Source organism: Haliotis asinina, chromosome 7, assembly GCF_037392515.1.
Source record: "Haliotis asinina isolate JCU_RB_2024 chromosome 7, JCU_Hal_asi_v2, whole genome shotgun sequence".
NCBI classification, from domain to species: domain Eukaryota; kingdom Metazoa; phylum Mollusca; class Gastropoda; order Lepetellida; family Haliotidae; genus Haliotis; species Haliotis asinina.
In genome coordinates, this window is record NC_090286.1 from 21,915,125 (window position 1) to 21,938,227 (window position 23,103).

A 23,103-nucleotide genomic window follows, 5' to 3' on the forward strand; every position below is an offset into this window, starting at 1 on the left:
AACTAACAATTATTGAATGATGCTTGAGAGAAGCAGTATTTCCAAGTGAATGATGAAAATGACAGTATTTTATACATTTTCACAGTGCTGAACAGTGGACAAAACACGTGTTGATGTCAGAACATGTAAACCACAGCCATCATCCCTAGTGATGATATAGCAGGGGCTGTTCAACATTCAGAGTGACCAACAAAATTTGAATTGCATTATAATAAATTGAAAAAAACAATTGACATAATAAACATAAAGTTACCTGAATACAGTTGTAATTTCAAACAAACTAGGACATAATACAAAATGCCATCCAACTAATTAGAGCTTGTCTACTCAAAAATTGAAAATGCAAAGATCACTGTAAGGAGATGGGTTTATTTACCATGAACATCAGTCAGAACTTGAAGACAAAATATATCCAGAGAGACTCTATTAGCACAGAAACCATGCAGACATCCAGTCTGTATACCAAGTCATCTTGAAATGGTAACCCAAATCAAAAATGTACTTCATAATAAAGATGGCCATCCCCCCACCTCAAACAAAACAAGTATCATGTCACCATATCTGAATATCATTAAGTCTGATGGTTCACTGAAGATCAATACTTCAGTGGTCAAGATATTTGTCAGGAAGGTGTCCACATTTAAGAAAGGCTTTGCTGTGTTAAGAGTCCATGAATGAATGAAGCCCAAAGGATTGCACCCAGCTGCTAGTGCCACTGTTTGATCAACTCCAGTGAGGTGCACTGCAGTCAGTTGGTCTTGGCAGCTGGTCTAGTCAGCTGGTTTACACAGTTGACTACTCATTCAGTAAATTTTATGAATGTTGACAACCATCGCTGCTGGTATTGCTGTCCAGTCTATCATGTCAAAGCTTGAACACTAAGGTAGCTAGCCATGTCTCTCCAGATACATGTGTATAGACACAGAGCATGTACAATACTTCAGGTAAACCACACTTTAACTCACAAATCCCAGGTGGACTGGTGTACTTGTATATTAAATATATTCTTCAGAGCAAATACAATATTTCAAAAACATAAACAAAGCTCTGATCCTGAAATTATCATGATTGAACTGTAATTAATGTTTGTACTATTACAAAACATATGTAATTGTGATCAAAATATTCTTTTATGTCTTCAATATTGCACATATGACCCTTTAAAACATGATCCAACTGCCTTTCTCACCATGCTTGTCATCCTCATTATCTCCAAGGTATACACTCCAAAAAGTCTCCACTATACCATAGATGCATCTACAGCACTATCAACTTATTTGCTGGCTCTGCATTCTCACACTTGCCACTCAGCTAAGCAGCTGTTACAACCAAGCTTGTCAATGTCAACAAAGATTGCAGTTGCAGTTTCAGTTTCGAAGGTTTGACCACACTGTAACTCAGATTTAGGGTAAATGACAAACTGACAGGCCTGAAACTTAAGAAAAAATATGTGCAAGATCTCCTTCTACCTCTTTCAGAAAACCTCTCCATCATATGTGTTGCCAAGTATAATCAGTTAGATAAATTACCGGTAAGAAGCAAATGTGAGTTGTGATTGGTATGCTCAACTTCCAAGCGCAGACACCTGATAGGATAAAAAGCCACCCAAAGGAGGTAATAAACTCGTCGGGTTGGGTCATAGATGCAATCAAGATATTGAGGAAATTTATATGAACGTATACCCTGGAGATATTGAGGATGTGTGCCTGTAGACCTTTAACTATTTGTTACTGTTTCAGTTATTTCATGTCACTGATTAAGTTATTTTCTTACAAACTAACCTCTAAACCAAACAGCTAGTTTACAATGCTTCATCAAGCCACAACCACACCTGCTATGATTATTTGATTCCAACAATTATCACAATACAATCATCAACAACAAAGAGTCATCTAGAAACAACAAAGACAGGCAATGTAGGCCTGAGATCAAATCAGTTCACATGACATTAATAAATAAGTTGTTTGTACAGGATAGATTATGTACAGTTAGACATCAACAAATTATCCGCTGGAAAAATCAACCATGATATGAACACAGGACTTGATACCAATCTAAAATCAAATTGTATTGCATCCTTACATGTGAATTAAAGACAAAGACATGCTGCCAGAACACCAATCCAATGGCAAACAACCTCGGTGATCCAGTGCTTTGATTTTCCATTCTGTCCAGATAAACACATTTGAACCCCTACCTGTGCTTGAGTTCAGTTCTATTGACACAAAAAAAAATGGTAAAAACAACTTCGAATCAAATTTCCTTTTTCCATAAATAAACCAAGTGACAAAACCATCAGTATTCTTCATTTCTGTATTGTCACAATCCAACTGGAATGTTTTGCATCATAAGGAGTTGCCTCCCCTGCCTTTGTATCAAGATAACATGTTTTCTCACTCAGTTTGTACAACATGTTTTAATTTCATTACATATACAGATGATTCACCCATACAAGGCTGCAATTCTAAATTAGATATATGCCAAACTCACATTTAGCAGAAGCATTCTGATTGGTTCTTCACTAAGATCATGAGCTATTTTATAAAAGATACCAAACTGGTGATGTCACTTCCGAAATATCCAAAATAGCAGACCATGGGTGCAGTATATTTATCCTAGTAGAATGGAGAATACTGCTTTGGATTACCGAGAATGATGGCAGCCATAAATATGAAACTACTTTAACTTACATTCAGTATAAAAATGGTAAGATAGTTGCAGCTGAAATGATTGCTGCTGTCTCTAAGTGCCACAGCTGAACAACACAGTGAGTTTAGGTTTCAGCTGATGGGCTGACAATAGAACACAAGTGATAAAGTACCATTCATATATTTCAAATAAACAATTCACACAAAAATATGATGGTAAAAGGCCAAGAGATAAATAACAATATCCTTAAATTTCATGTTATCATCAGACAAAAAAAACAGTCCAACAAACACAGAGTATCAACAGTTATAACTATTACGATGATTACTACTGATGAGTACAAATGCTGGTAAAGAACAAATTTTGTGTAACAAATATACATACATCTGCTTTATGTCAAATTAATTGTATATCTTCTGGAGATAATTTTACCAACTAGCAAAGGCCATTTTGTCACTATTTTTCACACACAACTGAACACCAATCAATGTGAATCACAAGCAGTGAAGCTACCCTGACTTTCATGCCACTTTCACACGGAAGTGTACTGAGGTTATATCTGAAAGTAAAATGATTTGAACATTTCCAAAAAATGCTGATGCCACCTTTGGTATTGCTTAAATCAAACTTGCTAGCATTGTGTATTTGCCTAAGTCTAGTCCCATTACCTAAAGACAAGACGTCAATCTCTGTTCCATGGCTGAAAGGTAGTTCACTAATTCCATGTGTTTACACTCTGACCTTTTGATAAGTTTGGATGATTTAATACACATTATGATCCAACACACATAGTTGAATAGTGAATAGTTTCTTGCAAGTTTACCCTAACTGACATCTTGGTGGGGTGGAGCTGGAGTCTTTACCCCTCACTTAAATAACCTTTAGCCAGAAGTTTGCAGAAAGGAGCATGAAATATGAATATCTATATTCCAATGGATTCAGTCGTAATGCTGTACATTGGCAGTATCCCCTTGTCAAATCATATATTTGATCTCACAGAATCAAATAATGAAGACAGAATGACTAGAGACATTCTCAGAGTACTGGACTGTTTCGAGACACTATATGAACAAATGAACCTAGCCTTCAGTGAGTGGACAGATGAGACAACTGGCTATACCTAACACAACAGAGGTCACAACCAGGGTATCGTGCAGTGAGGCGACAACAGTGTATGTACACACAACCTGGGCAGACAACTCTACACAATACATTTCTTGATGCACACTAAAATGTTTGCTAATTGCTGTAGATTTTCATGAATATTTAATCCAAAAACAGCTATCTCCCTTCTTACTGTAGGTCAAGGTCAAACACACTAGATGCTGCTGGGAAACTCCAGACAGAATCATATCTGAAGAGGCCACAGAAAGCAATGTATCCAAGATATTTTTCTGTATATACTGATTTGGCAACTGGCAACCAAGATATATTTGTACCTTCAGCATGAACACCTTCAGCATTACTTGGCAGGTTACAGAATGCCATTATGAATATGGTACATAAACAGAAAAAACAAGTTTGACAAATTGCCAACATTCTTTTTCATGCAAAACCTTTAGGCTTGCTATTATAAAACTTTACACCTAATCTGTAAACATGATAATTGTCTTTCAAACTTTATCTATCATGCTACACCACTAGTCCAGCAAGAAATACATTGGCACCTTCGTAGTCCTTCATATCAAGATTACACCAAGTTGACCATAATATGTGAACTTTTAAGGTGACATCTAAAGCATGCTGTTGTATAATAATATCTCTAGTGCTTGTAATAGTATACATACTTTAAAGCAGTACCCGCTCATCTAAGTCTCTGTGTCTTTATGTTGTTTCTGCACACTCTGTGTCATCAGTTTTCTGTATGTTGTCATCTGGTATTGTGATGGTTTCTCGTGGTGCCTGGATTGCCCGGATAGAGTCCTCCCATGCTGCAAGGCACTGCAATAACACACACACAGCTGTCAGTGACATTATGACACAAATACCAGTCGGTGACATGACCATACTAACAGGAGTCAGTGACACAACCACACACATGGCTGTCATTGACATGACCACACACACAACTGTCAGCAACACGATCACACATATGACTGTCAGTGATACAACCACATACATAGCTGTCCGTGACACAATCACACACAGCTGTCAGTGACACAATCACACACACAACTGTCAGTGACACGACCACACACATTAATGTCAGTGACACAACCAAACGTACGGCTGTCAGTGACACAACCACACACATTACTGTCAGTGACACAATCAGAAATGGTTGTCAGTGACATGACCACACAAAATAGCTCTCAGTATCACAACTGATTTAACTAATATGGCCATTACACCGAATTTCTGGTCAGCTTCTTTGACTAAAATAACGAAACCATGGTGATGACCACTACATCCTTAAATGGTCAGAATTCCATGCATGATGACTAACCTTTTCATAATACTGTATCTGTCTGTCGGCCATGTTCACCAAGATGTCCTTCATGTCCCTCTGTTTAGTCTTGTGCCATCGTTCCATATCCGCCTTCAAGTCCGCGTTCGCCACCACTGTCCGGTCATTTAGCATCTCCATCTGACGTTGTAGCTGTGTTGTCATGACAACAAAAGAGTACATTACATTCAAATGTTCCTCTGGCAGGTATTGGCATTTTCTGACAAATTGTATTATTTAACGTTAACAAAACAGGTAAGATTTTGATATTTACTGACCACAATTGATGCAGATATGAAAAAATGTCCTTGAGAAGGAACCCTGTTTAAAAGGGGGGTGTGTTTCCTTCCTTGCATAATAACCCATTCATCAGTATTGCATCTATGCAATGCTGGTCAGTAAATGATTGAAAATTTACAGTTTATCAAATAATTGACGTTATGAGCAAGAACCCACACCATCAGGGTACAATGACACAGAATCACCAAGAGTGACCACCAACTCTTATAAATCATAATGTGACCCACGTAAATTAAAATTCAAACAGACAGCACCACCACCACCCTAACCCCATGGCAACTATGCCAAACAAACCTACATCAGCTATCTGTTGCTCCAGTTTGTCTTGCTTCTGCTGTTTCACGTCCTCCGGGTCCTTCCCCAGGAAGGCACCAATAGAATATGTCTGGTCAGATATTTTCACCTGGAAACCAAGAGGGGAATTATAACTTAAACAATATTCAGTTGCTTTCACAGAGATAACAGGTGCCGTTTTCTTTTGTTGAATAATGCCTATGGAAGTATTTGTGCCCCATGACAGTGGTGAGTGAGTGTCGTCTTAAACCCCAGTGTGCAATATCCAGGCTGTATCACATAAACATTGAAGTAATCAAGAGACCTTGCTGTAAAGTGACTGCAGTGCTATGTCTACAGTCATACTATACAAAAGCATGATCTATGTACACTTTGTGAAATGGAAGCAGAGTCACAACAAGACAAACAATTCTGTTGTCCAGGTAGTCAGCTGGATGTTACTCAATCACCATTAGACATCTCTTACAAGATGCAATGCATACTCCTTTTGAATCCTCACAGACAAGAAGGTGATTGTCATCTATCAGAGACATATACTGAGACTAGGTGTTGATCTAGATGTAAACTTAATGTGTTTCACTGTCAGTTAACCTGTGCAGAGTCTTACTTACATGTTCTCTTTCATCTTTCTTCTTGTTGAGTTCCTCAACGATCATGTCATACTCCATTTGCATAGCATCACGGCGGCGCAGCACAGCCTGGGAAAACAAACATTGAAGTGTCTTATAACACCATCAACCATCATGTTAATCATGTAGAACTGCTGTGCGTGCGTGTGTGTGTGTAGGTGTACATCCTTATCTAAACCATGGTAAATAAATGTGTGTCTGGTTGGACAGACCTTGATACACTCTGTGTAAAGGATGTTTGCATGTATGTCAGTGTTCTGTTGCTTGTGGGGGGACAGACCTTGATACATTCTGTGTAAAGGATGTACTCCTTGATGGGCTGAAGCAACTGATCATCCGTGGAGTCAATCTGAAATAGACACAAGTCTCAGTACATCCAATACATTCACATTACCCAACTAACAGAAAAAAGTGGTGATATCAAACCATTCTTATTCAAAACAATAACATGACTTCTTAAAACATATGTTTTTATATTCCTTCACAGAAAGATACCTTCAACATATAACAAGTGACAAAATAAGACGGCTAGTGTTGGTGCCAAACAAGATACAAACTGCCCTGTAACCAGTTCCTTAATCTAAATAACAACAGAATTTTCTCATGGGAAATGTGAGACAATAACTCTTCAGTGAAGATACACACAAAATTACTCTGTCTGAGAGTAAACATCAGTTATATTTTATCATGGCATCCATTTGTCAGATTTAATGACAATCACAGGACAAGGGAAGCTACGTGATGGGTACAAAACTGGGTCCTGGTTTACAAAGGGATCCATGGGTCCACGGTTCTGTAGAATGTAGGTACTTACAATGTCCTTGAGGATCTGGCAGGTAGATTCTATAGTCTTGGACATCTGGACAAGTGTGTCACTGAGTTGTTCCTCTGAATTAGACCAGAGGGTGTACACAGGTGCCCACTCATTAAGCTCATTCAGCAGCTCTGAACAGAAGAAAATATGGTAGAAGGATTAAACACTTCTCATAATGATGAAACAATTTCTGTTTACAACATTTTGCCATCCAGTGGTGGTAGTGCAGCATTGCACGACACACCGGGATTAAACTGCAACAAACAGACCCGGGCCAGTGTTACTAGCAGGAACAGGGAAGCAGCAAACTACAGCCATCTAAATACAAAAAATGCAAATCAGAATAAAGACTAGCTGCACTTGTGTGTAGTTTAGTGAGTAAAGCTGAGTAAAATGAAACAAACACAAATTTCGCTGAAAAGAGAATTTAGGCACGCCTATCATATAACATGCAAACAAAATATACAAACCACCTACTACAAGCTACCAAGAAACCACAACTGCACGGAGTGCCATTTTGCTTTCCACAAGGCAGGAAAACAGAGGACCCACGGCAAAATTACAACAAAAGATGAAAAGCATAAAAAGTGATGTAGAAGGTAGATGGCGAGAGTTATCTGCTCTTGGCTGTAGGGGGGCCCAGTGGAGCCTAGTGGGGCCCTGTAGGGGTGGTCTCACAAGACAAAGTGAGTTTTTTTGTTGTATAAATATTTTTTGAAACATTTAGTTAAAAGTGTGATAGGATTTAATATGGGAATTGTAATGACTATATGTACCCGTAGGAGGACTTCTTCTGAAAAGGAATTTGTTTCTGTTCTTTCCCATCAACTGGAATAGTATATTTGTATGTTGAGAAAGAAATGGAAAGAGTGACAAGAGCATGCCTCTGTGCTGGTCACGTGGGATGCAATGGCAGGAAAGGGAAAGGGAGGTAACCCAAATGGGTGAAGGATTTTTTATGTTTGCTTCATGAAGCAAAAGTTTCCATGTTATGTTCAAAGGAATGGGGAGATAAACACATAGCATGAGTGAGGATATGGACAAATTTATTGTATTTAGTTGAAACATCAGGACAGTTGCCATCTAAGAAAAGTACACCCTAACATGTACATAAATAAAAAGGAATACCACTGTGTATTGTGTGAGGGCTCTGCTGCATGGCTTCAGCCCTTTCAAGGAGACATTATGGTGCTCTCAAACCTACCACACCTCCCAGACACAGAATCTTAGCAGCATCTGCATCACAACCAACTACCTGTTTGTTCCTTGACGATCCTGCTGGCGATACGGTCCATGACAGAGACTTTATCCCCAAAGGTATGAATATACTCATGCATCACCATAAACTCCGGGGGCCTGTTCTTCATCATGTAGGACGCCCCCATGTTGTGAAGGGAGTCTGTCACACGGCTGATAAATCCAGACCCCTGCTTCTTATGGGCTTGGAACTCCTGCAGTGATTGAAACAGTATTATTCACATTGAAAGAATTGTCACATATACTAATCATTGCAATCTGATGAAACACAGAATGAATTTGGCAGGATATGGTGTTAGCTGTTTGGTATTACCCAACATACATTTGAAATCAAGTCTCAAAAGCTCTAATTTAATTTCAAAGATGAGTTTTGGACATTTGGTAAAAATTTGTACAAACCAAAGAGTCCCTAACTGATGACCACTTACCCAAGCTTTAGCAGTGAGGAACACATGGAAACTCTTGTCAAAGGACAGGACTGGGTGGTCTGCCAGTCTGGTCAAGAACTTCTGTAAGGCTGCTTGTCGGACTCGCAGAAACTCTGGGCTGAACCTGTCCATTCTCTTCAAGGTATGCTTCTCTGGCAAGGGCTGACATGAAACCATGTACAGGCATAAATAAGTTGAGTAATTTGAACAGTGCAAGAAACAGATTGTCCCTAATGTCCCTTAATTGTAGCAACTAGAACTGCCACGATCCACAATTATTTTGATATCATAATACATATCACTGTAAATACTTTGAATCAATACATACACCATCAATACATATACCATACATATACCACTGCAGGTCTATCCTAGTGCTATATTTTATGCTTCTGCCCACAAATAATGCTACACCATGTTACCAGCACACTGAAATGATCTTTTCACACAATTCCTACAACAATATTTATTCATTGTTCTTGCATATTGGGTCAAAAATAGATAGGTTTTGTTGTTATTTGTATTGTTTAAATCAAAAATCGAAAACAGACCATTACTCACAAATATTTCTCTTTGAAATTGACTGACAAAACTATTGAAACACGGAACTGATTTTCGTTCAGGTATAATCTCTCCCATATCCCTTACAACAAATCAGAGGCAACAGACCATGCTGACTTTAACATTCTATCATTTACTTCAACATGTTTACTATGTACACACTATAATCTACATGTACGATCAATGTTAATATCCGTCAAATACTTTAGCTCCTAACACATATATCACAATGCTTATTGCACTGCAGATACCTCTCTTTGAAATATATATTGCAATAGTGAGTGAATTGACGTTTACACTTCACTCAGCAAAATTCCAGCTATATGGCAGCAGTCTGTAAATAATCAAGTCTGAGACAGACAATCCTGTAGTCAACAGTATGAACATTGATCTATACAACTGGGATAAAATAACATGTGTCATCCAATTCATCCAGCCTGACCACTCCATCCCATTATTCACCCTTTACGACAAGCATGGGTTGCTCAAGACCAATTCTAACCAGTTTCCTCATTGGTTGTATAATGCAATAAGATGTGTCAGCCAATACTACTGGAAAATACACTGCCCAGTTTACAAATACTCTTTCATACTTGTATTAGAACTGAAAACATGTAATTGAAACATTCACAGATGCCAGCCTAAGTCAAAAGTACAGCAAACTATGTCTAGCAAGCCCAACTAACACAGGCTGGCCGTTTATCTGATATACTGAACCAAGAGTCAACTGAAATAAAGACAACAGACATGTTTGAATTTGATTCAAAAGACTCTGGCACATAGTAACATATAGATTTCAAAATGCATTCGTAACAGTGACATTACCATCAATGTGGAATACTTGTAGTCATGGTGATCATGGAAATTCTGCTGATGACTTATTGTTATACATCACTGGTTACCATGGTTACACTTACACTATCCCTAATTGAAGCCTGGATGCAATTAGTAGGCTTAATTACCCGTCAACACAATGCCTTGCGAGTGTTTCCACAAAACAACAAATCTGAGACATGTATCACAGAAAAACAGGTGCATGGCTCTCATTAGACAAGATAGACTCACTGTTACATACCAGAGCATTATCAGTTTATTCTAAATGATATTCCACGCATGTAAATAATTTGGTACAATAATTAAATGACAATGTGATATTGGGGAAGAAAATAATAACTTTGGGGTCACTGTTAAAACTACATCACAACAAAATTATAATGGTTGGCATGTCTGGTTTCAGTTTGCTTACCGGCACAAGATGGGTCTGATAGTTTTCCTCAAGTCGTTGCCGTAGCCACAGGAAGTCATTGTAACGCCTCCTCACTGCATATTCGGATGTATCAAACTGACTTCTAGTTGTCTGCAGATTAAAGACATGAATGGCCAGTCACTACTTAAATTTCCTTCATTTTTATGAAAGCATGTGAAAAACACTATTATCTAAGTGAAATTATCAAGCCACAGCGTATTTCTAATACTTGATGAGTGACCATCTCAATTTCAGTATGAGACAATACCTGGAAACATTCAAATTAGGGAATTAAACTTTCAAACAAAAATACATATTAGCCCATTTCTGGTGTCCCCTGTCATGATATTGCTGGAATATTGCTAAAGGTGGCATAAGGACTCACTGACTGACTAACTGTGCAATGAGTAAACATGGTTAAACACCTGTACAACCTTCAAAGTTTTGCTGAGAATGTCTTCAGTTACCTTGTGTGATAAGGATTGAAATAACAATGTTTCTGTAAACGATATTTTTCTGTTTGTATAGTAAAGTCAGACATATTTGAATGCAAATCTATATCACATAGCATTAATTATCATCTGAATGCATAAATTTTGTTTCAAAGTGCTGACATAAAAATATCTGGGATTACACCCCCTCAGTAAATACACAAACAAGTATGTTTTTGTGTTAACTCACATGTGGGATTCAAACCCACATTATCAAAAACACCTAATCACAAGCAGTGAAGCACACAAAGTTTGCAGTTTAACCTGTTCAGGCACTGGAGCAAGCCTGTCAACTCTTTCATTTTGCCATGTCACATTCATTTAATAAAAATTATGTTCTCACAGAAAGTTAACTAAATATGACATTTATTCATAAAAATACTGTCTAAATATGATTAAATATTGTCTTCACCCTGAATAATGCCATTAAGCTTCATCTTCTCAAGGAAAGTTAACTAAATATGACATTTATTTGTATAAAATACTGTCTAAATATCATTAAATATTGTCTTCACCCTGAATGATGACCATACGCTTCTAAAATACAGTATAAAAGAAAATATAGCAAATTTCAGCTGGAGGGTTTGGCCCTGGTCCTGAACAGGACCTTTAGCTAGTGATCCCCAGCTTTTCAAGGTTCTCAGTACTTGGAGTTATTTGGGGTTGAAAGCTTTGCTGTAGCTCTGTTATGGAAACATATCACATGTTACAGGCTAATTTGCCTCACCTTTGTGGACACCCTGAAGGTGATATATGACTCAATTGTTCCTGTGTGCTTCTCTGGATTGTCCACAATCACAAAGAGGTCTTTCGTCTCCCCATCGAAGTCATCATCCAGACGGAAATTGGCGATCAGACTGGAACTTCTTGACACTGTGATGTCTGACCTTGCTGAGGCATCCAGGTCAAGACTTTCCATCTATCACAAAATAACCCAAGCATTATACATTTCAGAACAACTGGTTTACTGAAAACATGGACTTATCTAGACCTGCTTTGACATTCAGTCCAAAGGCTTTAGTAGATGTCAGTAAACATTCCTCAAAGTGTAATGAAATATTCATGTCTTAATCTTCTTAATTCAAATGTGACTCATATTTCACTTACAGAAGGATTAGTCTAAATTAAAAATCAATGCTTAATATTTACCTTTACATTTTAGTTCTGAGTTGAATATCAAAATACCAATGGATATACAAAAATAGGGAATTTAAGAAAATCTCAATTTTCAACAAATGACAATATTGCAAGACACACATCCTTGGTTTAGATCAGATGGTCAAAGTACAGTTGGGGGTTCACTTCGTGAGACCTTATTGGTGTCTTCAGATCTTCACACAGGGACATCATCTTGTACACAGAGATCTCATGATGATGAGATTGAGACAGCTTATATGTCGGATAATAGGTTTTCACCATTTCAGACATACATTTCGAGACAGAAGTGCTTACTATGGCTACAACAGTATTGCATCATACAGTAACTGCAAATTCTTGAAGGACATGTTCAATTTCAGATAAGTTATCTTGTATAAGTTAGATGCATGTTTTACAATTGTTCTTGCAATAACTGAGGCAGCTGTGAACAATCTTAAGGATATGAAAACAGATACATAATTACCACATCACCATGGCACTGCCATTATATTTACATTGAAATTTTATTTGTGTTCAAGAAGGTGGTTTGAATGCTTTAAAAGATTGTTGTTTAATGATAACAGCACATGGTACTTGCTTCAGTCTCATTTATGACCATATTTACATAGTTCTTGTGTGCATAATTTGTTACATCAACATGATCAACCACCTGTCCAGTGCTGGTCACACCTTACAATATTCAGTAGAGTACATACACATTAGAGTTGCATGGCTGCAAGTGTCCAATGGTACATGGCGTGTTTTGTTTGGAAAATTATTGCTTGCACTCAAAATTGTAAACAAATAACCAGTTAGGTCCCTGGTGTCATTAGCTTAAAAAATTATCCTTCATCGTAATGCGATTATTTGGATAGGTCCTCAAAAACACAACATCAATCAGGCATGCGTAGATATTTGCACATAACTGTTAATGTGAACATGCATTAATCCGCGAAATGTCCATAATTACACTAATTAATATTGAATAAACAAAAACACAGGGGGTGGGTCTCTCCCGTGTTTACAAATGACACCAAAGTACACCGTAGACAAGATAGTTATGATATCCTTACCCCGTCATCGTCACTATCCTTTTCAAGACCAGTTAATAACGGATCTCTAAATTTGACATTGTCCTCCGACTGAGTGGAGGAATTGTTTTCCTCCTCTTTCAAGTCGATGCTACCTCCTGAATCAGCCATGTTTTGTCAATTTTGTCCCTCCGATCATTCACAAATGAAGATATGTAACAATATTTGCGATTGGTCAGAAATAGTAAATATTGTATACGGACAGCCAATCAAAAAACAGTTATTAAACCTTTATCATTTGCTATTGATCTAAGCGGCATAGAGTGAGCAGGCACTTGTCACCGTTCTAAGTGATTAAATCTGTAATTAGGTTACAACTGCAATGGCCTTCCAAGCTCCACATACCGGTCAAGGTCTGTAAATAAGAGTATAATTATTTCGTAGATTTTGATCAGTTGTAATAGAGCTAGAAAATTGTATATTCTGAGTTTACCCTGAAGTGACACAGTTTTCGTTCACAACACGTATGATGATTCACGCGTTGAGGTCTCCAGTTTTGTATACTGACATCCAGAATGATGTCACAACTTAGTTGTCTTGTAAGAAAACATAGAGCACTTTGTAGGACTTTTACTTTTTCTGATTGCTTATTACATCGAAAGTGTCATAGAATAGCAACTTGGGGATGTAGGTTTGACACTATGATCCAGGTTGTGGGCGGTGGATTTTGCTTTACAAATCTTGCATACCTATCCACTATTTTGTGTCAGTTTTACTTCGGTAGGTTAGCCTCATCTCTACAGTGTCAACCATGTGACCCCCTTTCCATTCACAAAAGTTGGTTTGGCCACCACTGCAGTATCAAACTTCCCTCTAGGATTTATGAGAGTCAACAGCTGGTCAGGCATCAGTTACTGATCAGAGTTCAGGGTACTTCATACATGGGTTATATATCTCCTTTATGTAATCATCCAATATTTACAAAATAACCTATTGCAGTCTATTTTCAATCTGGAATCAATGTGCTGTTAAATTAATTTACATGTTTCTAATGGAAGCAAGAAGTTCTAAGAAACTGACTTTAGAACAACAACAATTCTGTAAATATGTCAGTTGACCTAAAACAAAAAAACAGCGCCAATCAACTAAATATTTTCAAGAGTCAATGTCAAGCCCCCTGTTGTGGCAAAGTGACAATAAAAGAAGAAACATATGAGGGAATGCTGTGACCACAGGAGAGTGGGTCTTAGTTGGCACTGTACACAGTGAAAGCAGTCAAAACTGGCATGTGTCCAATTCAACTAGTTGTCAAAATCTGTCTCATCTCTGGCTTGTACAGATTATTCCTTCAGTCCCAATGAGTGCCAGTTTAGGTAGCTTCCACTGTATTGAAAGAGCCAAGATATAGTCATAAGAAATAGGTGCTTATCACTTCCAGTGCTGTGGCAGTTTATTTACATTCGTTGCATTTTATGTCCACGACATGAAACAGCATACCTGACTATTTGGTACCCAGACTAATGATGTGTCATACCAGGGTGTATCAGTGTTTTTTCCTAGATGATGGATGGGGGTACAATTTGGTTTTATCTCTTTGAAAATCTCTCTTGACCTAAAGCCAAATATTATCAATAATATTTAGAGCTTATAAATTTGCTTGCCATTTTGTGTCAACAACATTGTTTTCCATCGTGTACCTGACCCATGAAGGTCTCGGGGTAGATTAGGCCTTCAGCTACCCATGCTTGCCATAAAAGGCGACTATGCTTGTTGTAAGAGTTGACTAACGGGATCGGGTGGTCAGACTCGCTGTCATAGGTTCCCAATTGCACAGATCAATACTCATGTTGTTGATCACTTGATTGTCTGGTCCAGACTCAATTATTTACAGACCGCTGCCATATAGCTGGAATATTGCTGAGTGCGTCGTAAAACTAAACTCACTCACTCTCACTCACTCACTCACTCCATCTTGTACCTATATGCTGTGCATGCTCTGTGCACAGGAGAATGATTATCTTTTAATATTTAAGCTCCATCAAAATGCCTTGCTTCATTGTCCTGTAAATTCCCATTTTCTGTATCAACCTGGAGATCTAGGGTAGAATAGGTCTTCATCAACCCGTTTGCCACAAAAGGCCACTATGCTTGTGATAAGAGGCAACAAACAGGATCAAGTGGTTAGGCTCAGTGACTTGGTTGACACATGTCATCAGTTTCCATTTGCGCAGGTCGATGCTCATGCTGTTGATCACTGGATTGTCAGGTCCAGACTCAATTGTTTGCAACCATATAGCTGGAATATTGCTGAATGTGGCATTAAACTAAACTCACTCATTATCCGTATTAAAGTATTTGGAGGCATTGACAGAGACCAAAGTACCTTATCCATGAAAACATAATGCTTCCTATATCATCGAAATGACTGCTAAATTGTCGGACCTTTGGGCTATGTTACAACTGGAAAGGGATTGTGAAGGGGTGTTAAATCATTACAGATACCTTGCCCTAATAAGGGATTATAATCAGGTCTTAGGATCTAGACGTATATAGGATTAGTGATGTGAGAGTCAAAATTAGTACTGTATGGTTTGGCCTGATAAACTGCAGTTTTACCTTAACTAATGCTTACATTCCTACATCCATTATTGTAAACAGTGATTCAGGCATTTCTGTAATACCAGCAGTGTAATTTTGGTTACAACAATTTATTTAGGACATTCTCAAGTGGATAATCATTTTTGTTGTAAAAACAAGAGTGCAAGAGAATTTTTCCTCAATATATTTCCCTGTATCATACTGGGACAATCTATTGGAAACACAACCCTAGACAACAGGATGAATGTACTCATTATTTTGATCTTCTTTAATCATATCATTAACATTACCTATCCAAACACATGCATGTGTATTTACCTTATGGTCAGTAGCATGTGATCATGAAAACAGGATCATGGTATTAACATCTTTTGTTTTTCTTCAGAACTTGCTTCACGTGAGATGTTTAATGTTCATTTGCTTGTGTGGACTTTGGTATCATCTCATGGTGAATGGACATTGACAAGCTTGTCCATCAGTTAGTAATAGCCATGCATTGACCATCTTGTGTGGAATAAATTATGTGATTAGCAGTTATGACAAATGCTTTGTTTGTTAACAAGTAATAGTTTCTTATAAGGAAATAACTATCAGATATTCACACTGGGGGATACGAGGCCTGTTTGTTTCTGGCTGAGACCCTGTTTCATTCAAAGCTTTGAGGATGCATAAAAATATACAGTGGAAGTTGTCGAGACTGGCAATTGTCGGGACTGAAGAGATAATCCAGAACTAACATGGTTACCTAGAGTCCTGGCATAGTAGAACTCATCCTGTTTGGTCACTATCATCAGTGTTTACAGATAGCACATGACACATCGTACTTGTTCACAGTTTATAAATTTTACGTTTGTTAATAATGTTGATATCGTTATATGAAATGTGAAATGTGTGTTTAATATTTATCCTTTGGATACTGTGAATATTTACTTGGTCAGCCAGACATCTGAAACTTGCAGGACCTAATATGCTGCTACTTTGAAACACCAGTCATGAGCACCATCTCATATACATTATTGTATCATGTGGCTACTCTGACAATGAAAGACAAAGATTTAACATCCTTCATTAGTGAAAAATTTCACGTACTACATGTACAGTCATACCCATACTGAACTAAGCTTAAATTATGTTTCTTTGCAACCATGTAGCTTCAACGCTATTAATTAATTTTGGATTAATTGGTGCCAATACACATCCACCCAGCCCCTCACCACACGCTGTATTAGACAAGTCTGATTATTGTATAGCCACATATTCAGGTGTCTCATTTCATGCCAAGATCGGAATTGACAGCTGCCAGATTACAGAGTATTTTAATGTTATAAATGTACTAGCCCCGGACGGGACTGATAATTGATGCCGGTGTTGACAACCCACTGGATTAGACAACTGCTGGTTTTGACCACTTCCACTGTACATGCATCACACAGTTCCACAAGGATCCACTGGCTTTGAGTTCAAATCCCAAATCTGCTCCAGTTATGATCCCTAGAATTCTCATCACTGTTCTTATGCATCTGCTCACTGATAATCTGTGTCATCTTTGGCTTTATCCATGAAACCGTGGTAACAGAAAACTTGTTTATGTTAGTCTTGGTAGTATTATATACTGCTTGGTTATTTGCCCTTCAAAGAGTTTTGTGTGCCAGAACACCAAGTGTTTCATTAGCCTAACTTTCAGATCAGATGTAGTGATGTTATGTTTATCAATGTTCACTTTGGTGCATCGGTTAGGAAACATTCAGGGCAAGGCATACTTCTTGTGTCATTCATGCAAGTACTGTATGTTAAAATGTTCAGAACAAATATTTGCATTTGGAAACTACCTGACAAATATTGCTAGTTTGGAATTTCTCATGTTTAATGAATATGATACAACTGGTATGTCTTGTCTACATCCTTACTTGTCTCAAAGTATTGCTGTGGGGCTTCAGTTCACTGTCTGAGTAACTGGTGGTAGATATATATCTGTGTACCGGGCCCATTGAATTATCCATCAAATGTGGCTGTGTTAATTATAATATCCTGAGCATGTCCGTGGCTGGTTCCTTTGGATTTCTAAATATCTTCTAACCAGCCTGTTACATATACGTGGTGTGGTGTACTTTTGTTTGGGATTGAGTTTATATCCATGCACATATGTGCATGGTGCACAAAGAAGAGAAAATGTGACATAAGAATTTCACTTTTGACTTGATCGTTTAAATTAATACATGGGTACGTAGGGGCAAACTGTGCCCTTTTGCAGTATAAAGGCATTGATTATCTCCCTTGTTGTGATGTACACAAAGACAACAAGGAATAATCCTCTAGGAAACTCAAACTATTGGTGTCAGATTAGCAGGGCTACACAGAGTATCAATCTAAAGTCTGACGGAGAAGTGGTACTGTGACTTACTGTTAACATAAACCACATCAAGACATACTTTGTTTGAAGATTTGCATAAAGAAATAATTAAATTCTGAAAATAGGAAATGATTAAACCTTTAAATTGTCACATTTTTTCTACTCATTCCTTCATATACCAAACATCTCTTGATCTGTTCACACGGCCAGTCCAAGATTATATACCACATCTCTGTTTATCTTGCTCTTGTCAAGACAAGTTGTCGTTAGACATAACAACTTTAGAGATCTCTTTACTGGATTCTGTAATATTAGTTTGTATTGAGTAGTGAGTATTGATTGAACACTAATCTGTCAGTACAAATCTGACCAATCTTTGTCCTTGGAATTGATATATTAATATTAGTTTGTATTATCATGTGTATATTACAATGTGTTATTCCACTGTTGATATAATTTTCATTAATACTCTCCATTATGATGAGATTAGAAACCATTTTGCTAACCTGAAAAGAAATCTTTCTTTGGAAGGAATATATGTCCATTTGTCTTATGGAATTGAGAATAATGCTGCCTTCTGATACTTTTGTGTGCATCGGTACCCAGGAGGGTCCCGGGGTAGAATAGGCCTTCGGCAACCCATGCTTGCCATAAAAGGCGACTATGCTTGTCGTAAGAAGCGACTAACAGGATCAGATGGTCAGGCTTGCTGACTTGGTTGGAACATGTCATCGGTTCCCAATTGCACAGATCGATGTTTATGTTGTTGATCACTGGATTATCTGGCCCAGACTCGATTATTTACAGACCGCCACCATATAGCTGGAATATTGCTGAGTGCGGCGTAAACCTAAACTCACTCACTCAATTGTGTGCACCGGACTGTATGTGTAACTGTAACTGTATGTATGTTACAGTCAGATTGTGAAGTCAGTCATTTCATGAAATTTCACTATATAACATAATTTACACACGGGGATCAGTTTCAACATCACTTGTTGTCACTTAAAGTGTAGGCTGCTGTGCCTTGTCTTGGACTGTTACATCATTAGTTGAAGAGGAGGCTTTACATCCTGCTGTGCCATTTAATTTCAGAGAAGCAGAACCGTAAGATTCTGGAACAACTTGAGGAGCAGAAGAAGCGACTGAGGATGGCAGCTCAGGGAGGGGGTGTGGCCGGAACTGCAGGGGCTGTCATAGGAAACTCAGCCAACCTCAACCCAGCCCCACCCCCTCCTGTCATAGCAGGTGTAGTCTCAGGGTAAGCCTTTTTGTGGTTGATGCAAAGAGGAGTTGCTTAGGCACATATCTACGTTTTGTCCTTAACACCTTGCTTGTCTGATTATCATGTGACTAGTGTTTACATGGTACCCCTGTTTTCAGGAGCCTAGATCTGTGTTTCTTCAACTTCCTTTGGTATATGAGTTGTAATTGGTTTCAGAGATAGATGTAGTAGTTAAAATCCAGCCTAGTGAGCCCCTATGAGATGCACCAAAATATCAAGAACCCTCTTGATTCTCCTTGATTATGATATGTGATTTGTCCAGTATGGTAACCATGAGAACCTGTGAGGATTGTTGGGAAGAAAAGTCCCCCAAAGTATAGATATATAGAAAATTGTGATATTTGATTTGATTTCCAGTTATCAATCAGTAGTTTGCCTGGAAATGTATTGATTAGCTACATACAGTTTGCTGTCTTCTGAACCCATGAAGGTCCCCCGGTAGAATAGGCCTTCAGCAACCCATGCTTGCCATAAAAGGCGACTCAGATTGTCGTAAGAGGCGATTAACGGGATCGGGTGGTCAGGCTTGCTGACTTGGTTGACACATGTCATCGATTCCCAATTACGCAGATCGATGCCCATGTTGTTGATCACTGGATTGTCTGGTCCAGACTCGATTATTTACAGACCGCCGCCATATAGCTGGAATATTGCTGAGTGTGGCGTAAAACTAAAACTCACTCACTCACTCACTGCTGTCTTCTGCACAATGGTAAATATCTACAAGTCAACTCCATTTCCATGAAAAAGAATGCAGTACTGTTCAAGACGTGTAATTCCATATCACCACTGACTGTTTCAGAGGACCAACAGTTCAACAACCACAACTGACAAACTTGCATGTAAGTTCACACTATTAGACAGCAAACTGAAGTTTACCCGTAATGATAAGGTGAGGGCACCATTAGCTTTGCTGGGTACATTCCATGGGGATATAAATAGAAAGGGTTTACGCCCCAGATTCACAGTGATTGATATTTGTCAGTCAACAGTATCATACTTGCAGGTGTCAGCAAAGTTATATATGCCCTGTGTCACCTTGTAGCTTTTCTCCAACAACAAATGTACATGCCAAAATAGTCTGCAGTTTTAGTCTATAAGCAATAAGCAGCCTTAACATGGCTTAAAAAATATAGTACTGAGGAGGTGATCTGAGTGAGATGTGTGATGTTTCAGCTGACCTGAGTTACATGGGTGATGTTTCAGCTGATGTGAGTGAGATGTGTGGTGTTTCAGATGGGGGTGGACCAACAGCACATGACACCACAGCAAAGGGCAGCCTTACAGGTGAGATCAGCTCCATTGACAAGATGAGCATTAACCTGGCACTCACTTTCCTTTCCTTTGACCTCTTTCAACTACAGTGGTCTTTCTGGGATGGGAATCATGCTATAGTTTGAAAAAGAAAATAGGATATCTCACCCCCCAGTTATTGTCCCCCACCGCCACGTGGAGCTGGGGACTATATATACATCCGTACTTCCTGACACTTGATAACGTGATATCTCATGAACTATTGTACCCAATATCTTCAATTTTGGTTACAGTCTACATTTGGGTATTACGCAGACATCAGTCAGTTTTGTTGACCATGACCTTATTTTCAAAGTCACCACGACACTTTGGCCAATTTTCAGATTCTTGTTGACACAATATCTCATGAGCTATTATACCTAACATCTTCAAAATTAGTGACAGCCGACATTGGGGGATTATGCGGTCACCAGTCAGTTTTGGTGACCTTGACCTCATTGTCAAGGTCACCACAATGCTTTGGTCACTTTTCAGGTTCTTGTTAACACGATATCTCATGAACAATTGTACCCATTATCTTCGGGGATTACACAGACCTTGGCCTTATTTTCAAAGGCAATGTTATCAATATTTCATTGTTCTTTAGCAGCGGGGGATATTGCCATATTTGTTACAAACACATGTGATCCTTAGAATTCTCAGCAGTTGATGCCACACAGGGAGCAGGATTATTTGGATTCAGTTTGACTTGAACTCTGAACAAGAGCAATTTTTTATTGACAAAGTCACTCATTTTCAAGTTGTTTTGTGGTTTTATTGATTTATTACAGCAAATAGCTTCAAGAATCTCCTTAGATTCTATGAGTCGTTATCAGCAATCGTTATATGATTTTTTACCAGAAAATACTGTTACTGGTTAGAAAAAAATTATATTACATAGTAAATAATATCAGTTAACAGTGGCTCTGACATAAACAAATTCCTTAGTTTAATTCCTGATTTGGTAACCCTCCATTTCAAATCAGTGTATCGTATTTGTTGAGATTCAGGCCTGAACCTGGCAAAATGTAGACTTGCTTCACGTATTTCTTTAGCAGGGAGGGATGGGCAGTAGGGAAAATAAGCTGGTTCAGGGACTGTGAGACATGTAATCATACTCACAGGGGCTCATTTTTAATTCAAATGGGTCTATTTGTTACTATCAACATTACATATTCAAGGTCTGTGGGTAAGTGTTAGTCTAAATATAATGTAACAGACACAGCTATGACATCATTGATTTCTCATCATATGATTTTTCAGCATGCTCATGCCAACTCCGTGGGATATTTCATCACTCAGGACTCATCCTTTGGAAATCTCATACTCCCAGTGTTACCAAGATTTGAAACCAAGTCCTGACATGGTTGATAACTCTGTATGTGCTTTGAATGTATGCGTGCTAGGCCCATTTGCACCGAGCAACCTTAGTCTTAGATACTTACACTCAACTTTGCAATCACAAAGAATCATAAAGTTTTTCACAAAATTGATTTGAAGTAGCTTGTCATCATCTTAGCATAAAATTGATTTGTTTAAATGGAGGATGATTGTAGCCAAAGATCTCAAGGGATAATAATTGTAGTGTGAAGGTTGTTTTAGGCAGGTGGGCCCTGGTGACTTGAAACTGTCACAGTGATCTTGACGCTGGCAGTCAGGTGATGACAGTGCAGTTGCTTTATCATCAGTGAAAATAAAAAATGAAATCAGTCCTGGATGCACAGGGAACTATGACTGTAGACAAATTTAAGCAATGCTGCCATGTTGGCATGGCAGAGGAAATGTTGTCTATTTCTGATATATTGGGAGATTCTTTTTGGTGCAAATGTGTGTTTGAAATTATCTTTTTGTATTAAATATAAAGACAGGAATATTATGATATTCCAACTTGTATGCATCTTGAGATTATTGAGAGATGGTTTTGTAATTAAATATGAATGAACCACCAGTGTTTTGTGCTGAATGATTCGGTGTAGCATGATATCCACATGAATGCTGACACCCAAATCTTCCTGGACCCGGCATACAGCAGATTCAGCGGTAAAACTGATACAAACATTCACTCTCTGAAACTGATTTCCAGGAAGAATGGCTGACTTATGTGTTCATCATTGAATTTATAAGAGCACAATACTAAACTCTCTCATTATAGAATTTCCATTGCAAAACATCACAGAATCCATCACATGTAAAAATGTGAAAGTAAATTTATTAACAAAATGTTAACATTTCGTATACATGTAATGCAATAAATATGGGAACAAACAAAATTAAGTTATTTCACATATTCTTTT

At 38.1% G+C, this 23,103-nt stretch overlaps 2 protein-coding genes across 2 annotated transcripts; one reads left to right on the forward strand and one right to left on the reverse strand.

Moving 5' to 3' along the window:
• Nucleotides 1-2,263: 2,263 nt before the first annotated feature.
• Nucleotides 2,264-13,486, reverse strand: LOC137291456 (sorting nexin-30-like). Its single transcript, XM_067822805.1, has 11 exons — nt 13,326-13,486; nt 11,843-12,034; nt 10,625-10,735; nt 8,818-8,979; nt 8,388-8,583; nt 7,133-7,263; nt 6,599-6,667; nt 6,301-6,387; nt 5,694-5,798; nt 5,096-5,248; nt 2,264-4,590 (listed from the first exon to the last, which is right to left on the reverse strand). The coding sequence occupies exons 1-11, from the start codon at nt 13,452-13,454 to the stop codon at nt 4,474-4,476; spliced, it is 1,452 nt and encodes a 483-aa protein (XP_067678906.1). The 5' UTR covers nt 13,455-13,486; the 3' UTR covers nt 2,264-4,473.
• Nucleotides 13,487-13,579: 93 nt separating this feature from the next.
• LOC137291412 (SOSS complex subunit C-like) lies at nt 13,580-22,752 on the forward strand. The gene is made up of 5 exons (XM_067822746.1): nt 13,580-13,696; nt 19,327-19,492; nt 20,319-20,358; nt 20,753-20,803; nt 22,073-22,752. Exons 1-5 carry the CDS (start codon nt 13,666-13,668, stop codon nt 22,169-22,171), a joined length of 387 nt encoding a protein of 128 aa, XP_067678847.1. The 5' UTR covers nt 13,580-13,665; the 3' UTR covers nt 22,172-22,752.
• Nucleotides 22,753-23,103: the final 351 nt, after the last annotated feature.

What these genes read in the sequence shown, in the direction of transcription:
- LOC137291456 (XM_067822805.1), bottom strand. Translation starts at nt 13,454, where the DNA reads ATGGCTGATTCAGGAGGTAGCATCGACTTGAAAGAGGAGGAAAACAAT. An exon ending in GATCGTCAAGGAACAAACAG is followed by an intron (nt 7,264 to 8,387) that starts GTAGTTGGTTGT and finishes TCTTCTGTTCAG; the next exon opens with AGCTGCTGAATGAGCTTAAT. An exon ending in AGATACAGTATTATGAAAAG is followed by an intron (nt 4,591 to 5,095) that starts GTTAGTCATCAT and finishes GTGTTATTGCAG; the next exon opens with TGCCTTGCAGCATGGGAGGA.
- LOC137291412 (XM_067822746.1), top strand. Translation starts at nt 13,666, where the DNA reads ATGGCCTTCCAAGCTCCACATACCGGTCAAG. An exon ending in CACAACTGACAAACTTGCAT is followed by an intron (nt 20,359 to 20,752) that starts GTAAGTTCACAC and finishes GTGGTGTTTCAG; the next exon opens with ATGGGGGTGGACCAACAGCA. An exon ending in AGCAAAGGGCAGCCTTACAG is followed by an intron (nt 20,804 to 22,072) that starts GTGAGATCAGCT and finishes ATGATTTTTCAG; the next exon opens with CATGCTCATGCCAACTCCGT.